General features: G+C 40.0%; 1 protein-coding gene across 2 annotated transcripts in view; it reads right to left on the bottom strand.

Moving 5' to 3' along the window:
- RIC1 (RIC1 homolog, RAB6A GEF complex partner 1) overlaps positions 1-21,059 on the bottom strand; it is a 42,847-nt gene that overhangs the window by 10,618 nt on the left and 11,170 nt on the right. Inside the window, exons 3-16 of one of the 2 annotated variants that reach the window (XM_081893769.1) lie at positions 17,074-17,150; positions 12,796-12,903; positions 11,619-11,761; positions 11,284-11,417; positions 10,017-10,105; positions 7,458-7,546; positions 6,088-6,232; positions 5,194-5,242; positions 4,241-4,384; positions 3,748-3,951; positions 3,195-3,233; positions 2,874-2,984; positions 1,365-1,454; positions 696-856 (exon numbers count right to left, since the gene is read on the bottom strand). In XM_081893769.1, coding sequence (XP_081749895.1) covers positions 696-856; positions 1,365-1,454; positions 2,874-2,984; positions 3,195-3,233; positions 3,748-3,951; positions 4,241-4,384; positions 5,194-5,242; positions 6,088-6,232; positions 7,458-7,546; positions 10,017-10,105; positions 11,284-11,417; positions 11,619-11,761; positions 12,796-12,903; positions 17,074-17,150 — 1,583 coding nt within the window. Of the gene's footprint in view, positions 1-695; positions 857-1,364; positions 1,455-2,873; positions 2,985-3,194; positions 3,234-3,747; positions 3,952-4,240; positions 4,385-5,193; positions 5,243-6,087; positions 6,233-7,457; positions 7,547-10,016; positions 10,109-11,283; positions 11,418-11,618; positions 11,762-12,795; positions 12,904-17,073; positions 17,151-21,059 lie in introns of both variants that reach the window. The other variant, XM_081893768.1, reaches the window with a different exon arrangement.

The raw sequence follows: 21,059 nt of genomic DNA, 5'->3' as shown, positions 1-21,059 counted from the left end.
CAGTTGTGTAACACCCCCTAAATCTGCTCTGGAGGTTTCAGGAAAAACCCAGGACAGATTTCGGGAAAGCAGTAGGGGAGAAACCCCATTGTGTGAGCAGGCCTTGAATTCCACCCCAGGTCTTATTCAAGCAGCAAATAAAATTGAGGAGTGTCTTATTTACTACATTTATGCCCCATCTTTCCTTCAAGGAGTTTAAGGCTGCACATGTGGCTTTTCGTTTTATTCTCACAACAAACCTGTGTGGCAGTTTAGGCTGAGAGAGAGAGAGACTGGCTCAAGGTCACCCCAATGAGCCTCGTGGCTGAATTATCATTCTAACCACAACTCCACAATAGGCTATAAACTTAGCAACTACCCAAAATTTTAGCTTGGCATGTGAATTTTCTTGATGCTAATGCTAAAGGGAAATGAGACATCACGTTTAAAGTCTGCATTCCTGGGATCTGGTCCTCAAGGGAGTTGCACAGGTGAATGGGGCATGATGACAGAAACGGACACAAATATTCTTTGTCTCAGTGCTAACTACAGTAAACAACTGAGCTTGTAAAAAGCTGCCTGCTTTTCAAGATGTTCCAGGAAGGGTTACTAAATTTTAACCCGCCCACCCCTCTCCTTCTCTTACACACAAACACAAACTAAAAGCAACAATGGGGAAAAAAGGTTATAAATAATTGTTTTCATGATATACTTACCCATTAGGTTTTCTTTTAATACTATAAAGGCAAATAGAACAGTCTGCTCTAAACAAAATTACAATGTCCCGAAAGACACTGAGTAATAATGTTTCTGCCTGCACTTTGGTGATATGGGCAAACGCGTTGTCCAGATTGGCTGTTCGCAAATACACCCTTAGCTGAAATATAGAAAAAAAAGCACCCCACTATTATGAATTGTATGATAATGAGTCGAAGCAGAAAATGAATTTATGAATACTCAAGACCCACCCACAAGAGAAATTTGTTAAGCAGTCTGCTTTTGACCTACAGGCTCATCAACAGAACCCATGGCCTTGTTAATATGAATTGGCATTTCGGGGTGTGTGTGACTGCAAATGTCCCCCTAAGCACCCATTAATTATCCCCCACCTCTATTCTGCTGCTATTAGTGGTGGGGCAGGCCAGGTAAGGGGCATATGGCACAGGTAACTCAGAGTACAAACTTTCAGTACAATCTTAAGAACCATGAAGTTAAAAGGAAACGTTTCCTTAGAAAAGTAAAAAATAATACGATTTTCAGGAATTAAGTTTTCAGAGCTTAAGTGAATTATACTGGTAGATGTAATGAAACCATCCTTCCCTGACTGACAGTAGCATTAAGCACAACAACTAGCAAATTGTCAATTAAAAAACCCCATGCCTTACCTCTTCTTGGCGGTCACTTAAGTTATAACATGCAATAACAACAAAATCATTCCACCAGGCTAAGCCACCAGTCACAGTCATGTTTTGTTCCTTAAAGTTAAAAAAAGCAAGCATTAAACAACATTTCTTAAAAACAACAACTTTCATTCCCACAGTTTATCCATAAATGCTAAATGCATTTGTAAACTTGTGTTTATCATTGCAACAAGAACATAAACTATGACTCAATAAAATTCAGGTTCACAAAGGCTCAGCTAAGCACTTTACTGTTTCAGCATCCTACATACTGTTGTTGTTCAGTGTGGACATGGTTCACATAAAAAAAAGAGAAGTAGTAGCACGTACAGAAAAAATGCCTTGTGTTTAATCAGACTTTTTTCCCATTTGGCCTAGTATTGTTTACTCTTGACAGGCCAGCAGCTTTCCAGGGTCTCTTTCACATCAACTGCTATAAGATCCTTCTGACTGCAGATGCTGCAAGCTGGACCTGAGGCATTTAGCATACAGAGTATGAACTCTGCCAATGACCAGGCAGCATTCCACTCCATCCATGTGGAATGTGTGATGCTGCTGCCTGGTTAAGAGTCAAACCAGGTGTGTTCATCTGGCTTGAAAGTCGTGGTGGGGAATTAACAGAACACAGAAAAACAGGGAGCAAAGACCTCCCCCTCTTTATGTGATTGCATCCTGCTGCTCTGAGCAGTTTGATTCCCGCCAGCTCATTTCTGGTATCAAAACTGAGCTGAGGAGGAGCAGCTTAAAGCAGAAGAATATTGCAAGCAAGGTGGGGAAGAGTTTTACTTCTGCTTTTCTTATGCACTCCACTTAGTATATAAAGTTAAACCTCCATATCCCTGCTTTATTGACAAAAGAGACAAGACTGGCTTTGGTAAACATGTGCCCATTTGCTTTGGCCCCCAGTGGAGAGGCGATCACCCTGTGCCTGCCTTAGTCATCTCTGCTCCTCTCTTCCGAACTGAACTCCATCAGAACTGTCTGCTCATTTAAGGTTACAGCAAGAGCAGGTTGCGAGGCATCTTGGCCCTATCAACTGCCCACATCTTCTTTTTGTATCACTTATTATTAGCAAGAAGTCTAAAACTGCGCAATCTATTCTGTCAGCGAGAACGCTGACAGCTCCCCTCTTTGCTAGATAAAAACACCACCACTATTGCAAGAGGTAACTGTTCTGTGCTTGTGCAAACAGCTCTGCTGTTTGGATCCTTTAGGAATCACTATAGGAAAGCTCTGTTTCTTGGTAGGCATACCCTCTTTCCCTCAAAACATAAATTTTATTTTATTTATTGCATTTATATCCCACCTTCTTCTGCAAGGAGCTCAAAATTCTTTCCCTCCTCACTTTACTCCCCACAACAACCCTGCTCAAAATTATGCAGAATGCCTCACATTTCACAAAATCTAATTATTCAAAATTATTTGAATTTAGGAAAACATTTTTCTAACATTTCTTCATTCCTTCACATATATATAAAAAACCCCACTACTCACCTGGGTAATGTTTCCAAACAGTTTCCATTTTTTGGAAAGCAAAGAGTAATGTGCAAAACCAAACTTGCCAACTACAGCTACATTCTGCCCCATCTTATCAATAGCTGAAAACTGTTCACAGGAAGGAAGGAAAGAAATAAAACTTTGTTAGAGCTTAATAGGAACAATGAGACACTGGTTCACTACTTGCTTTCTCTACCCCCACCTCTGTAATGACAGCTAATGTAAATTTCCTTGTGCTATATCATTCCTTTAAAATTTAATCTTTGCATTTATATATATAATACAAAGTTGCAAAATAAATATTTTAAAACAACTTACCCTTATAGGCCAATTGATCTCTAAGTAAGTATTGTGTATCTTAAAAAGAGAAGGAGGAAAAAGAATTAACAATCATAATTAAAAAATTGCTACCATTTAGCATGCTTTTCTTTCAGCTATTTTTAGTTTTCACCTTGTAAAATCCTACATGGCTCAAATGCAAAACTTATTTGCAATTTGCTTCGGAAACAATGGCCACATGGAGGTACCATTCAAGAGCAAGGAAAGACAATTTATATGTACAAGATTAGCAGTTTATTTTTCTTCCAATGCCATAAAATCATTTTTAATTAGGAAGGTACTGTGCAAGTAAGACTTATCATTATCAGGATTCTTTGTTCTTAAAGAACAATAGATACCACTGGACAGGACATTGGAATTTGATATACAAGACTTAGGCTCAAATTCCAACACAGCTAAGCGGCTCATGTTTTCATCTTGGAAAGTCATTAGTTTTCACCTGATACTCTCCTATTGCATTGCAACAAGCATATAATAAATAAATAAATGACGAGACGAAGAAAACAGTAACAATGCCAACAAGGCACCTTACCTGTACAACATGCCAATGTCTATGCCCTAATAAAGTGCTTAAACCCTGAGAATCTAAGCTCCCATCTGAAAAATGGCCTCTTTCTCTGACAGCTTTATGTTCAGAGTGTGTTGCAGAATTTCTAGGATTCTGAGCTTGTATTGCATCGCCACAGTTCAAGTACAAGCGATCTTCTCCCTGAAGGAGGACCTGCTCCTGGTTGCTCTGTGAATACAGGAACAAATGCTTCAAGTCAGCAAACAATGATCAGTAAGAGAAATCAATAAAATTCCAATTAAAACGGATTAAGTTACGAAAGAAAATTGCTTTAAAATGGAATCACTTTCATTTTTGAAAGGCTTCAGTTGGAGAGTGACTCTTGCATAGTAGTGTTACTAGGGGAAACAGGGGAAATTTTTGTTCTGTAATCAAAACAAGAATAAACTTGGCCAAAAATGCACGAAAAGGTACTTAGAAGTATAATACATCAACAAGAAGATTTATGCATACTTACTATGCACGGGTTAACTGTGAGTGCACTCTTGATGAACTGAAACTGTAAGATACCAAAATGCTGGGATTCATTTTTGCCCTCTCTCTCCATCCCAGAGCTATTTGCATCAATCACCCAGAGATGATAGCCTTCTGCTCCCCAACTCTGAAATAAATAAATAAAAATGATCAATTATTTAAAACTGGTGGGAAAAAAATACTGGAGGGGAAAACATTTTTTAGCAATTTCCATGCAATAATCCAGGGGTCTATTTTAAGGCTGTCCAAAAATATGGTTTTGTTGCCTTCCTCCTCCATCTCCATGATCCCCTTCTTCTGCTGTTCCTTACGCTTTCCCATTTGTCACTGTCTGGTCTCCTCCCGACCCCTTCAATGGCCTAGAGGTGGCATATACAAGCTTTCATCATGCCAGCAGAAATGGCAGATGAGACCACTGCACAAAAGTTAGCCCGCCAACCATATTATATAGCACTTGCCTTGCCCATCATGATCACACACTAGAACAGGCATAGGCAAACTCCGGCCCTCCAGATGTTTGGGACTACAATTCCCATCATCCCTGACCACTGGTCCTGTTGGCTAGGGATGATGCGAATTGTAGTCCCAAAAATCTGGAGGGCCGGAGTTTGCGTATGCCTGCACTAGAAACTATATGACCACATTTGCTGCTACTTTTGCTAAAGGAAATGCAAGGTGGTGCCAAGTGGGTCAACAGCTGAAAGATTCACCCCGACAGAAATAATTTTGGGGAAGCATCAATGGACTTGAATGCAATTCCTTGATTAAACTGCGTGGCAAAAAAAATCCTGAAAACTGCTAAACTGAAACAGAAAGGAAAAGTGCTAGTCGAATACAATGGGTTAAATCTAGGTAGGTTTATATGGGATGTGCTTAAAATGAAATTTGACCATGCCACATGCATGTGACACAGACAGATGCTGAAACAGTGCTTACCATAGAGCTGATCTTCAGAGGGTCTTTTTTGGTACCATCAGACCGATTACTTAAAATAAAAACAAAACAGATTCAAACGAGGCTTTTTAAAGTGTTTTTATGGCATGCATGTTAACAAGAAGGGATTTTTTCTGTACCCAGATATATTAAACTGAAGGAAAGGTCCTGTCTTTGAGAAAGTACATACCTCCTATTCTATTATCAGAATATCATAATTTCCCTCTCCCAATTCTAGTGATCCTTAGCAAATGACAAACCTTTTCTCTGATTCACCAGATATCTAAACAATATAACTACAACATGCCAAATTCAACTTTCTCGTCATTGCATTGGGCATGCAGACGACCGGGGAGCACTTCTGCAACCCTAGGTACATCCCAGTAAAAACACAGAAAGCAGAAAAAGTACAGAAACCTACAAGACCTACACTTTCCAACTATAGGTGGGAAACACCTGATCATTTTCAGAAGCTCCAATCAGTTAAAAAGAAGGTCTGATGAGGTTAAAAATGGGCAAATTAAATGAGAGGAGGGGTGGCAGATAGACACATGGGATGTAGGGAAAAAATCTATGGGAAATGTAGTGTGATTCAGAAAGAATAAGCTTTTGTGGCCTGAGACAAAGTCTGATTCCAAAATATTAATAATATTTTTAAGTGTCTGATTGTTCTGATAAAAACAAATGCAGCCCAACATAGTGTAATGAGCATTTTACTGGTCTATTAAAAATCTATTTTAAATGGTTTGTTGAGCTACTAGAAACAACACGACTATGGTCATGGAAGTGTTGCACAAAATACAGAACAATGCACAACAAATAAAATGCTAAACAGGAGATGCGTTGGGCTGTTTTGCTAAGCTTCCTCAGTTACAACATTGCTTAAAAGATACTTACGCAAAGTCTCCTCCTAGAGTACAGATCAGCTGGGCACCAAATACACTCCATAAGGAGAGGCCTCCACATTCCCAAGTCACCATAACAACACAACTATCGGGAGACCATCTGATTAGTTTAACAGCTCCGGTTTTATTCCAAATGTCTATTGAAAAGCAGAAAAATCCAAAATGTAAGATCATGAAAAGCTATGCACTTGCTCTTTAATCATTTTTTGAACACTATTTATGATAAATTATTGATACTCAAAAGGAACAATCCAGTCGAATCAGGTTCAGCTACGCATAGAGAGCTCCATCTCCCTCCCAATCCCTAACAGTATGAGGTCTCAGAAGATGAGTGGCAGATGCATGCCTTTCATATTCCCGTTCTTACAGGATACACACAGGCTGTTAGCTTTTTGGATACCTGCCACAATTCCTTTCAGGTTAGTAAGTCAATTTTGCAAGCAGAAATTTACAGCTGTCGTCCAGGCACATGAGACAGCAAAATGAGACTTCCAGTTTTACATGACACACTTGGTCTAAACACACTGGTGATAGGTAGCTGCACCGTGCATATTTTAATCACCAAAACACAAATTCTATGTCCCTGTGCTGTATAAATAGTAGAAGGAAATGAGGTTAGCATGCAGAACTATTAATCTAGAACTGGGAGATTCTATAGAATTCTATGGCAAGATTGTAAGCGTCAATATTTTAAGGCAAAGACCAAGGTTCCACTGGTTTTCAACAGCAATGTATAGACAACTAAAGTAGGTTTTTAACAAGGAGTAATTCAGAAGTGATTGGAATAGAGAAAGCATAGTTGTCTATGGGTTAAAAATTACCGGTAACCCATACTTAAATATAGTGCTGCCTTTAAAGGTAAAGGTACACCTGACCGTTAGGTCCAGTCGCGGACGACTCTGGGGTTGCAGCGCTCATCTCGCTCTATAGCCCGAGGGAGCTGGCGTTTATCCACAGACAACTTCCAGGTCATGTGGCCAGCATGACTAAGCCGCTTCTGGCGAACCAGAGCAGCACACGGAAACACCGTTTACCTTCCTGCCGGAGCAGTACCTATTAATCTACTTGCACTTTGACGCACTTTCAAACTGCTAGGTGGACTTATTGCCACTTGCCATCATTTGCCAAATGACTGACTTGCTACATTGAATTAGAATGGACTATATCAGGGATGCCAAACTTGGTCCTCCAGCTGTTTGGGGACTACATTTCCCATCATCCCTGACCCCTGACCCTGTTAGCTAGGGATGATGGGCGTTGTAGTCCCAAAACAGCTGGAGGGCCAAGTCTGGCCAACAATGGGCTATATTTTTTTAAAAAAACTTTAACATTCCGTATTCATCTTGACGTGATCAGACTTACCAGGATATTGTTTTGGTGTTAACTCCAGTTTATGAGACAGCTGCATGGCCCCCGTAGAATGATCAATTGTATAAACTTGCACTGACCCACTAGAAAAGAGCAGTTTTTCAGCATTTAGAAATCTGTATTTTCCATGGAAAATACATTTTCCAGGAAAGAAAGTATTTTAAAATAAATCCATTGTGTTAGTTTGCGCACAGTGTTAGACTGTAAACAGAAGTTGCCATCCTTCAACTCTGTGACTAAACTGCAGTAACCAAATACAAAAGAAAGCAGTAGCACCTTAAAACTGATACACCCCAAGAGCCAGAATTAAACCAAACAATTCTATAAAACTGTTAACCTGAAAGCTCAATGGAATAGAAAAGCCTTGAGAACTTCCACAGCCTCTCAGACGGTGGAAGCTCAATGGAAAAGAAAAGCCTTGAGAACTTCCACAGCTTCTCAGACGGAGTTGGTGAATAGATTAGAAGGAATGAATTGCTATGCAGTTTTGCCCCACTAATCAGGTCTAAAGGCAACGAAAGATATTTTAAGGCTGTGTACTAAGTATATGTATATTTATTTTGGGTTTCTCAATATTTATAAATCAAGTGAAACCGCATGTAACAATAGTCGACCTTCGCATTCCAAAATCCTGTTTATTCTTCAGGGAAGTGTTTATATCTGCCTGCTCTTACCAGCTCATCACTAGGCATTTCTCACACTGCTTTGCCATTTCCATCGCCTTCAGTAGTATCTCTATATAATCACCTCCCAAGCTACAAAGGGAAGTGCTAATGCCACAACTGCTGAGCATCTTGTATCTTTAAAACATGGTTTCAATAGGTTGGTAACCCTAATAAGCAAAAGCACTAGGTCCAACCTGTGTATTGAACAACCTGGTAAACCAGGGGTTGATCACCTAAGGCCCATGGGCCACAAGCAGCCCATGGGGGTCATTTAACTGGCCCATGGACACCTGCCACCCGCTCAGTCGGCTCCCGTGTGCCACACTAAACCGGCGAGGAGCAGAGCAGGGACCGCCTTCTGCGATGGTGGCCAGCTTCCCATTGGCTGCAAGAAGCTCTGCGGAGACAGTTCAAACCTGGATCTTGGCAGAGAATAATAAGAGTTTTCTCAAGCCACTTAGCATTGTGGATTCAATGAGAAACGGTATAAAAACGGTTCCCTCGCCAACTCAGAGAAGACAATACAGGACGGGGGGGAGAAGCCAATAAAGGAGAAGATCCAGCAGAACTGAGAAAACCAATTCCAATTGGGAAATGGATTACAATTCCAAGATGACTTAAACAGCAGAAATCCAATAAAGGCAACACGTTTGCAGGCCTTACCCTTTTCCTATTTTTTGCCTGTTACAAGATTTGTAGCCCGGATCCTTGGTATGTACGTGTGTGAGTATACCCCTCTGTGTGTATTAACTTAGGGTTAGTATGTTAGGTAGTGTAACACCTTAACGATTTTAAGGAAATCTAGCTTTGAACCTACATTTGAACACACACAGCAACATTGCTGTTTAAAGTTCACTATCCAGTTCCATCCCCAAAAGTGAACTGTGACACAAAAAAACCTTATATAACAGGTACATCTAGACTGTAAATATCCTGGAAACACAAATAAAACATCAACAAGCTCAGTTAGGGTTTTAGAGATCCCTTAAAGAATATAACTTTTATATATCCAAACTAAGAGTTAGCACCTCAGCTTTCTAAAGCGGGACTGTTTCACGTATGTATTTCGAAAAACCAACATTCTACCAAAGACACTCAAGTTTTAGGATGTCAAACCATACAGTACTATTAATAATGAGGGCTAAGAATTTCCAGCAACCACCTGTTCCTTAGTTTTCAAAGTTAGTGGAAAGTAGCTTATGATATCCCTCTGTTAAATGTTCCAATAATCAAAATTGGGGAAATAAAAAAGTCTGCCTGCCCCAGAAATGTACAGCATCAATTAATTCTGAAGCAACATTAGGGGTGAGGGAGGATAACGTGGAGAGAGAATGAATATTGATGGGAAGAAGACCAGACATATGTCATGAACAGCCACATACTGTATATGTGAAATGCACAGGCATATTCCTGACAAAACAATCATTTACTTGAAAAGTCCTCAAAAAAAAAAAAAAAAAAAATCTGGACAAGGCAGGGTACTCTACTAAGTTAACAGGTAAAAACAGGAAGCTATTGCCAGCACTAAAAAGGGAAATATTTTCCAGATCTGATATTTTTACATATTTAGACACTCTGAACTATGCAAAGAATGTTAAGCATTTACTTATGGCGGCAAGATTATCTATAGGAAACAACAGAAAGCTCAGTATTTCTCCAATATGGCATGTAATTTCCTAAGTGCTTCATTTCATGAATGTGTCTCAAGATATAGTTTCCCCAAGATATAACATGTTTTGTACTTTTCTTTAAAGAACAGTACATTTTCTAGGACACCTCCTAACCAGAGATTCAGAAACTGTAAGTGCAGCTTTATTTAAGAGTAGATAGGCTACAGGAGATACCAAGTTCATTCCTTTCAGATTCCACACAAAGACATGCAACTTACTTGGTGCATCCAAACGCCATCAACCTGTATTTGTTATTTACAGCCACACAGGTTCCATCCAAAACATCTTGCGCCCAAACGCCATGGAGCTGCTGCAAGAAACATTACAAAGGATTTTATCCCATAAACCTGTTCAGTGTTGACCACAGGCCATGTTTGTGCAATCATATCCCTACTGCTTTGCTCCTTTATTTGTGTGAGCAAGCAAACCAGCTAGAAAGGTACACTTAACCATCCTGCTCTGTCTGAACTTGAAACTATGGTTAATATCTTCTATATAAATCACGACAGGGAAGCCAACTTTAAACTACAGCTTTCAGATCATGGCTTGGAGGCCATTAACCTTAGTTTCCTGTTTTAGACTTAATGGGAAACTTCCAGGCTAGTTTCACCAACTGCACGGAGGGACGAGCAAAGCAGTTGTGGGCTGATGCCTGAAGGTTGCAAATGAATTGGCTTAACAGGTCAGCCATGTGAATGCACTCACAATGTGCTACATTTTGAAGCCATGCATACTGTACACTTGAAAATTAAGTGACAAAGAGCATTCAAATCACTGGGGGTTCAGCATCTAATGGACATGGGAAACCCATGGCCCTCCAGATGCCACTGGACGGTGTAGCTCTTTCAAAAGATATCTAGACTGAATTATTTAGCATAAAAAGTCAGCAGCTAAATAGTTGCCATATTTGCATTTCAAAATGCAGCCAGGCATCACTGATAATAGGAACCCCATAGCCATTCTGCAAATTTATAAAAAAGGAACATAACAAATAACAAGTTAAAGTAACCAGTAAAAGGGCAATTTAGTTCAATACAGGACTGAATCCGTATGGTGCTAACAGGCATGCTGCTTTACTTTAGAAGGACAGTATGTACAAAGGATTTGAAAATAATCAGTTCACATAATGCAAAATGTGAGAGGAAAACTATAAATCAAATTTAGGAAGATAATGCAGAATTAATTTTAGAAATTAAGTGTACAGTAGTAAGATTATAGTCTTAACTGTACATCCGAAAGAACTTATTTTAATGTCATACATGAAATATTTTTTCTGCCCAAAGATTCCTCTCAGTTATTTTCATCAATGGCATGTTTTGGGGACACACACCCTCATACAGCATTCCCTAAACCATTTCGACCATATGAAGTTTCATAATTTCTCAGCTGTGGCTGATTAATACAAAGTCTAATGCAGGGCAGCAAACATTTAGCTAAATCTGGAAAATGCAGAGAAGTAAGTAATCAAATGTTAGAAAATTATACCTCTGCTGTGAATCCACTTGACATTGGTGTAATGAAACCAACTCTGCCATCATTAAAGACAACAGCAAACCCATCAAGAGTAGCACAGTATTCCATGTCTTTGATGTGCACATCTTCAAATCCCAAATATGAACCTGGTAGTGAACAAGATCAATGATCAAAAAGGCCATTTTCATACTGCAAACTATTTCTTTCTTTCATCAGCCCAAGAAGTGGTACTATCCACAGCTACAGAATAGGGAAAATGTTCATGTCAGTTGTAAGGACCGAGAAAAGTAGATTTCATTTTAGTGAAGCGTTTCCCTCCCATTTACGCCCAGGCAGAGAAGTAATACCTCTAGAAGAATGCAGATCCACCGAAAAGGGGACTGTGCAGAGGTTTATGGCTTTCCTTCCATTCATCATGCCATCCCAGTGAATAAGATGCAGGAAGCCATCAATAGTAGCAACAAGGAGATCCTCCAGCATGGACTGTAAGCTACAAGAAAGACACATCATTCCCCAGACACTGAGGTTGAAAGAAACAGGTCCATTCACTCAACAGAGAGAAGTACTTTTCAAGGCTTATTACATTTTTTTTCATTGATTATTCCAGTTTCCTAATGAGACTACCTCTACCAATACAGTAACTTCACCCACAGTAACTGATAAATTGTTTGTTTTTTACACAAATAAATCTGAAAATAAAAGCAAGCATTCCTCTAATATGGGGAACCTTTGGGGAAAGGAGGCAAACCTTCTCCCCTGCACATTTACCCTCAAGAGCACACAGTTATTCAAGTGTTATTTAAAAGACCCTTTCGGTACTGATTTAATATTAAATGTATCTAAGAGCAAGTCTTTGAACAATGCTATCAGTCTCCTTCAACTGCCATACAAAACCTGAATATCATTTCTTAATTCATTCCAATTTTCCTTTCTAGAGGAGCAGAGTGTACCCTCAACTTTTCCAAAGCATGGGAATGGGCTTTTTGCATAAATATCAGAAAACAGAGGGCTTGCTAAATCATAGAAAGTGTACAGTAATAATCCAACAGCTAACTTCATCTAATGGCAGAATAAAATATTCCATAGCTGTCCTCACTTGTCATGCAAAACCATGGTTTAGTATGATGTGCATGAGCAAGAATGAGTGGCCGTGAGCCTCTGACTTATGTGCTCTCCATCCCACCCCACATGGCTATGAAGAGTATGGTTTTAGGACGGTTTGTTATGCTATTCTGATTGAAAAACTGTGGTTAATACTACTTATGTTGAATTTAAAACAAGCCAGCTTCAATTAGAGCTTATTATTCTAAACAGTTAATGCTGACAAGAGTTCTTGGATCAGACTGTAGTTAAACAAAATTGAAAGTAGGAGGGGAAGAGAGTGCATGCATGGTTTGGTGCAATTTCATAATGTATCTTATGTATATCACCGCAAGATTCTCCTAGGCCATTTTTCTTTGATAGCATCACACAGTCCCATATTCTCAAGGTCTCAAGTGTTGCATAAATGATGATTCACCATACCTGGTTATAGATGCTTGCAAATCCAACACTTGCTTCTTCTCTAGATTTAATGATGGGGCACATTGTTCTTCCTTATAGTGTGGTGTTCCTTTCATATGGGGACTTCCTCTTTAAAACAAAAACAAACCCAGAACACAGAAATCAAAAAATATATCAAGGTGTAGCATACTGTAAATTTCATATTTTAGGAGAAAAACATGGTGGTAGGGCCTAGGGATTTTGAAAGTCTCCCTCTATCTTAAGTAGAAGTTACTTTAAATAGGGACTATTTGCACTAAAGTGAATCACTGCTCTATGTAGAAACAATCAAATGAAGAAAAACAGCCAAAATGATGGTTGCCACAAAAATCTAAACTAAGTTCTGTTGTGCACAAGAACTGAAGGCTCTGTGAACCTGTGGGCACAATGATCATGAATGTAGAAATATACCGTAGATCAAGGAGCAGTCCCTCCTAAATAATGGAGGTTGGTGGAAGAGAGGAACTCTCAAACCTCTCCAAAGCAGGCTTCCAGAGTCTCATTATGTAAATAAGGAAGGAATGCCCACAACAAAGTAAACTTGAAATTTGCCAGCCTCCCTCTCTCACCCCCAACTTCCAAAGCAAAGCTCAGTTTGCTTAAAAAACACTCCCATACACACCCCTTCTCTTCTTTCAGTTCTTCTCTTCTGAAATAAGGCCTAATCCACCCCTCTCTGAAAATGTGCCTCTTTAACAGAGGAGCAAAGCACTGCTGGCTTAAACACAAGCTGCTTTGGAGGGGAAGAGTAGGCTGAAAAATCAGCTGCTTGGGGCAGAAGGACCAAGGCTTATGCAAATAGTACCACAATGGAGTCAGATTCACTCTTTAGTACATCAAAAGGTCTCATGGGGAGGGCCAGAGGCTCAATAGATGATAACCGCTTTTCAACTTTTGTGCTCCCTCAAGTCAGGGACCTTGCCCTGCCTCTCCCTAGCAAACCTTGAAACAGGAAATCTCCACTAGGTTGCAAGGGGGTGCTCCTGAGTTGCAAAAAGTGATGTGCGACTAGTTAATTTTGAACACTGGGAATAATAATGGGTGTGGTCCACAACATCTGGAGGCTACCTGGGTCCCAGAGTTCTCTGGAATATAATCAAGCTAAGGAGGATATTTCTGGAATGGAAAACCAGTGCCCCCTGCAACCAATATTGTTGGGACTATGTCTCCCATCAACCTGAGGCAGCATGGCCAAAGGACAGGGACATTCACACTTTTATTGTATGGTTTTTATCTTTTTAATGCTGTAAACTGAAATGATATATTTGTATGATTTAGCAGTAAATAAATGGGATTTTTTTTCTAGCAACATCTGAAAGATCACAGTTTCACCACTCTTCTTCTATCAGTGTAGCCAGAAGTATATACTACTAGACTCTGAGGGGTCAGAACAGTACCATCTTAGCACCTTGTTTCCACCCAGCCCCCAAATTAGAAAAAGAATCATCATGCATGCATGCTGCAACATGCAAAATGCATTCTAGTCAAAGGCAAAAAAACTAAACAAAATCAGGACCGAAGTCAAGAAAGCCTGTTGTGGCATGTACACTAAGGTCTCCTCAACAAATTTGCCCATCTGACCTCATCTCAAAGAAGAACTAGATAAGCTTAGTTTAACAAGTTTGGTGCACAGCAGAAGAATCATAAAAAATACGCAGTCCATGTCAGTTAAGGTAGTCATACGCTTTTCAGCTCACAGCATCATCACAAATTCTTGCCTAATATGAACTTATCATAGTTTCATTTTAACAGTGACAATGTAAGACAGAACCAACACTGCAAAATACTTAGATATCTGCAGGTAGGAAAGGAATGATCACTAGAAGATGTTTTTAGGATGTCTTGAAGATCTAGATGATGGAACAGCAATATATAAAACTGTCAAAGAGCTTCCAAACTGCATAGCTGCTCCTTCAGGGGGGAGTGCAACCCCATCAAGGGCAGGCAATTGACTGATTTTTTGGACATGGGAACCACTCATCCACAGTGCCTCCACCCTGTCAAGATTCAAGAGCCGCTTATTTTCCCTCATCCGTCCCACCACCGAATCCAGGCATTGGTACCAGGGCTCACACAGCCTCTTCTGATTCACTTATTATGGAGAAATAGAGCTGTGTCAGCAATATACCTATGCATGTTGCCCCAAAGCTTTTAATGTCCATGTAGATATTAAATAGCCCTGGGGACAGAATAAAAGGTAAAGGTAAAGGTACCCCTGCCCGTACGGGCCAGTCTTGACAGACTCTGGGGTTGTGCGCCCATCTCACTTAAGAGGCCAGGGGCCAGCGCTGTCCGGAGACACTTCCGGGTCACGTGGCCAGCGTGACATCGCTGCTCTGGCGAGCCAGAGCTGCACACGGAAACGCCGTTTACCTTCCCGCTGGTAAGCGGTCCCTATTTATCTACTTGCACCCGGGGGTGCTTTCGAACTGCTAGGTTGGCAGACGCTGGGACCGAGCAGCGGGAGCGCACCCCGCCATGGGGATTCGAACCGCCGACCTTTCGATCGGCAAGCCCTAGGCACTGAGGCTTTTGCCCACAGCGCCACCCGCGGGGGACAGAATAGTGCCCTGCAGAACCTCAGAGCACAACCACAAGGGGGATGGAAAGGACTCTCCCAGTGCTACTCTTCGGATTTGGTCCCATAGGTACAACCAGAAACACTGTAACACAGTGCCCCCAATTCCTAATCTATGGAACTAGCTCAGGAGATTACCATGGGCAATGGTATCGAAAGCCACAGAGAAACTGAGGAGCACTAGAAAAGCCTCTTGTCCCATTCTCTAAAGGTCAACCAAGGCAGACTCAATCCCATAGCCATGCCTAAACCCCTCTTAATCTCTGGTGTCCAATCATGACAATCTTACTAGGGGACAAGAGCTCCTAGGAGGACAGGGGAAGTGGAAACAGCAGGTGCTTCTGGAATCACTAGGCTTGAACCAAGAGAAATCAGAATGCAACCAAGGAAAAGCAGAGATCCAAAATTCTTTCCTGCCCTGTTCTTCCCCACTCCAGCCTCAGAACCCATTCCACTCTGTTGTTCTCCTCCCCACAAATCCAATTCATTAATCTGCCTTCCCAGATAAAATTCATTCTTCCTCAAAAGAAAACCGCACATTACACTTAAAGTCTTAAATGCCTGAAATGACCAGCCATATTATGGCATTGCTCTCTAACAGTTGTCTGAAAACTGCTTTATTTCCTGTATAATCTTACTAGGAGGGAAGTGGACCAGAATTCAGCCCCAGGCAGTGGCAGTTCTTGCATATTCAGGCCAGGAAGCAGGACCTCTCAATTTCCATTCTCCCTCCTTTGGCAGCTACAACTGTGAGAGTAGCATGTGGCATATACAGGCAAGGTGCTCACAAATATGTGGTGCGCTTAAATGTGCCATACAGCCTTGTGAGCCTGTTTCAATATATTGATTGCTTTGACCTTTAATCTATGAATGTATGCTGTGACAGAAAGTGGAAGGAATGTTTCATCTGTGTTGCCACATCATCAATTGCGGCACTTTTGTCCAAATTAGACATCTAAAAGGGCATCAGGAAGGTCAAGGGGGAAAGGAAGTCATGAGGAAAGTCCTGCTTATAGCGAATAAGAGACCCATACCATGCAACATCTCAGTATGTTCACAGTTTTATTTCATTTATTTAACAGTTAGGTTCTAAGTTATTAACAACAACTTAACTGAAGTATAACCAGTATAAATGTGTCCCTACTGAATTTTCCTGAATAAAATTATGAATTTCCACATGGCATACTCAAAACATTTTTGCCTAACATTAACTTCTATTGCTATTTTTATTTGGCTTCTTTTACATTTTAATCAGCTTTCCATCACCACATTAAAACTGAACAGTGCTCTTTATGCTCACACTGAACATGGGCTTAAAGCCAACACTGACAATCTTCCAAGTTTCACTCTGAAATGGAAGAAAGACTATGCAGCTGGAGCAGAGCCACTTGGCTTCCTTCAAATATCAACTACTATTCATTTTTCGGTTTTACTCTAATGCAGAATACTCTAGCTGAGAAAGTCAACAACCCCCCCCCCTCCACTTAATGTCAATTCTGTAACTGCCAGCAAGAACACTCTAGGAAACCAGTTTCTACATAGGACCTTTCTAAATAATCAACCAAAACACTGAATAGGTTACTTTATGTAATTCTTAAACAAGAATGTTACAATGAGAAAGTCTGAAGCGATTCTTAGCAATATACAATGTAAAGAAGTGAAGCATTTATTGGAAGACTTACTTGGGATAAACTGGCTCATAAAGATACTTGTCTCTTGCCAACGGAAGATGAAAAAACATGATGTATCCATTTTCTGTCTGAAAGAGGTAAGATATAAAAATCAAAAAAGCACATGTAAAATTTCTCACAGGAACTTCGAGCTATTTCAATACACTGTGCGTTCGGTATGTTTTATGGTTTTTCATGTTTTTAACATCTTTGCTTCTATTTTATTTTTGTTTGCCACCCTGGGAGGAAGGATGGGATAAAAATCTTATAAATAATAATAGTGATTTAAAGAGAAGCCCATGGATGAGACCCGACAGAAGCTCTGATTTCCCATTCCCTTCCTCCCCACAGAGCCTAGGACTTACTGATCAGAAGGTAGGGTTTGAAGCCCTGTGACGGGGTGAACTCCCGTTGCTCGGTCCCTGCTCCTGCCAACCTAGCAGTTCAAAGCACGTCAAAGTACAAGTAGATAAATAAGTAGCGCTCCGACAGGAAGGTAAACGGCATTACCGTGCGCTGCTCTGGTTCGCCAGAAGTGGCTTAGTCATGCTGGCCACATGACCCGGAAGCTGTACGCCAGCTCCTTCGGCCAATAAAGTGAAATGAGCGCCACAACCCCAGAGTTGGTCACGACTGGACCTAATGGTCAGGGGTTGCTTTACCTTTACCTTTCTTCCCCACAGCAGTCCCAAAAATGCGTCTTCCAGGGATTGGGGACCCTTCTGAATGGAGATGCCTGTGGTGCAGGGGAGCTCTCCAAAGGGACAATGCCCATATAAGCACTTCGATAAATCTCATGAAGTGACATTAATAAGAAATGAAAATACGTTCATTTATGACTGAGACATATTTGCTAAGGATCTGAAATCAGCCCTAGGTCCGGAGAAGCTTCTTAGCTAGTGATCAGGATGCAAGGGGGAAAGTTCATTTTAGCTACTGTTGCAATTTCAGTCATTTAATACTGGCCGAGGATGTTCCTCAAAGCGGCAAGGCTGAAGGAGAAAAATTGAAGGTTTCAAATTTCTTTCCAGGCATGGTTTCCTGTTTTTCAATTAAGGATACAGAAGCAGAAGGAGGCCATACACTTGTTAGCCTATTTCTTTAGCTGTTCCACCTAGTCACATTACTTTGGTTTTAGAAGCATAACTAGTAAAAATCCAAGAGAAATATATTTCTTGAAGTGCAAAGTATGTACAAAATGAAAGTTAACACTATCTATTCCTAACTTGCCTTTACTGCTTGGTCATCTTTAAACAATTTGCACACACTAGCGACAGTATCTTATGCCAGGAGAAAGAGCAGAAAAAACACTATGTAGAACTCTTATTCTAACATTAACCTCAATCTTAGTTGACAATGTTACAAGGTTCATTTCTGTTCACACGGCCTTCAAAAACAAAATACTGTATAGCTATATTTTGCTACGTGGAGGTCATGCTTGCATTCTGTCGCAGGTCCTTCAGACAACAAGAGTCTGTCACCTCAAGTTTCCCCAATTTCAACCCCCTTTCAGAGCCAGCTCCAAGCAACTTTTAGCAATAGCTTGGAGTTTCAAGGGAAAAAATCCAGCTAGTTCAAACAAGACTGCCCCAAAAACTTTTGTTAGTCCAACTGGCAAATAAGCTTTTATTATCAGCTGCCATTTATGCTTTTGTAACCTCAAGATTAGAAAACTGCAATATGCTATGTGGCACAGCACTAAAAAATGTTCAAAAGCTTCCATTCTTGGTAGAGGTAGATCACTGATCACGTATTATTTATTCAGCATGTGACCTGGCTCTGTCTTGTCTTTCAAGCATGATGGAAAAGAGCTAGTTTTAATGTATTTAAGACAAATAGGCTGACCACTGCATAGTTTAACAACCCATTATCATGTTCCACTACACAGCTCATGCCTTATGCATAAGATCACAACTTTGTACTCTCTGAATAGAGCTTGGGTTGCATGCATTAACTAATTTGCCTAGCCATGGTAAATGAACAGCGTAACATCTAAGTGAAGCCAGTCTGTGCTTTTATAAGGACAGTAGCCACAGGCCAAATAGCAATAGACAAAAATGTTCACTCAAGTGTTACAGCTCAGTTTTGACAATCAAAAGGTTTAAAACATCTGGCCCAAAGGTACTATAATTGATCATGCTATCAGACAATATTGATACCAACATGTTCAAGTTTGCAGTTTGGTTTGGTGCTGCTAATATTATCCCTTTATGGTACACGCAGAGTAGATGTTTAAAGATATCATTGTTTACTATGTTTCAGTGTCTATTTAATTATCACAAGGCAACAAATCAATAGAACCCCTTTATCATATCTTGTTTAATTGTCCTTTATATATTGTTCCCCGATCAAGGATTCTGAGTTCAATCATTTTGGAAACTGTTGCTAAACCACCTGAATTACATCTAGCCTATCTACTCCAGGATATTGACTCTTACAGAACATTACAGGTTGCCAGATTCCTGAATTCAGTTCTTTCATATAAAAGACTTCATGGAATGCCTGCATGACTATTAAAAATCTAGTAAACTCTATCCACCATCTTTATATTCAAGGCCACAATATGGTACATCTAGAGATTGTATGTAATGTGAAGGAGATTATGCATGAAATATTTTAGCTGATATTTTAGAATGTAAAATGCTATTTTATTTATTGATTGGTTTTACCTTGTGGGCTTATAGCCGAATAAAGTGGGCTTATAGCCGAATAAAGTATTATCTATCTATCTATCTATCTATCTATCTATCTATCACAAGGATTTCAAATTGTAAGTGGTTTCTGAAGGATATTCATTACCACTTGTTGCCAGCAATTTATTCAAAACCATTATTGAAACAGTACTTTAGAATTTACTAAAGGCCAACTTTGGTTCTAAATAAAGCCTGTGAAGAACCTGACAGTTGCAGGCTTAGATTTTTATTTTCATCCTTTCTAATACGCATGAGATGTTAGTGCTTAATGTTACTTACAATGCTTAGGAGAACAACTTTCCAAAATAAATTTACAGTCACAAAGCTAAAAACAGAACTTTGTGAACATGCAGAAGTTCACTGTCTTGTCACCAAAGAAGAGAGGGACAATTACACAAAGTAAAAAAGTGAACACTGTAAGCATGTCTACCTTTTTAAGAAATTCGCTTTAGATGTCAGTACTGCAAGCACAAGGCCTATGTGAAAATAGTTATTTATAAACTGGTTGGGGCAGGAAATCCTTGAAGAATTGAACATTCTTGTTTAGGCCAGTACATACTTGAACAAATTGAAAACATCAATGGTATGTATGAAGCTTTTGCATATTTAAAACATCCATCTTCAGTCAAATCTTCCAAATGATAGTACGTGTTGTTTTGTTTAGGCCTGTCATAAAGCTAACTTTGCTGTAAAAATGAATCTGTTAGAAGGGAAACCTAACCTCCTTGGTGTTTCAGAACTGAGCACAGGTACTGAGCAGTTTCTGGTGGCAGCAGCTGGATGCAGTACATTAGCAAACACAAGCTACAAAAGAAAGCTAAGCATTTAGCAATTCAGAACTGGGTAAACATGGATTTCCTAAAACATTGCTCTGCAACTCCCAAGTTCTAGACAGAAACCATGAAAATCTTTAACCAACATTGTTCGGATGGGGGTGGTTGTGAATTTGAATTTTTCATATAAATAAGTAGGTGTGGTGTAGGACTGTACGATAAATCCGGCATGTCTACTCACAAGCAAGCCCTACTGAATTCAATGAGGCATACTCCCAGGAAAGTAGAAGTAAGTTTAGTTGAACTCAGTGCGGCTTATGCATGCAGATTCCACTTAAGACCTCTGAGTGGGGAAGCAGATGTAACTTGACTAGTAAATCAGTTAAACTACTCTTAAATTAATTGAAAATGTATTAAATATATTATAGGGAAGTTTATTTAATGTTTTTATTAAATCTACTACTTCCTTACATTTTAAGGCCCTCCCCCGCCGCAGGGAGCCTCGTCAAGGCCCTCGGCTGCTGTGGGGAAG

Source organism: Podarcis melisellensis, assembly GCF_964234715.1.
Source record: "Podarcis melisellensis genome assembly, chromosome: 17".
Classification (NCBI taxonomy): Eukaryota; Metazoa; Chordata; class Lepidosauria; order Squamata; family Lacertidae; genus Podarcis; species Podarcis melisellensis.
Note: the sequence above shows the minus strand (reverse complement) of the source record. Positions and strands in the feature narration are given on the sequence as shown.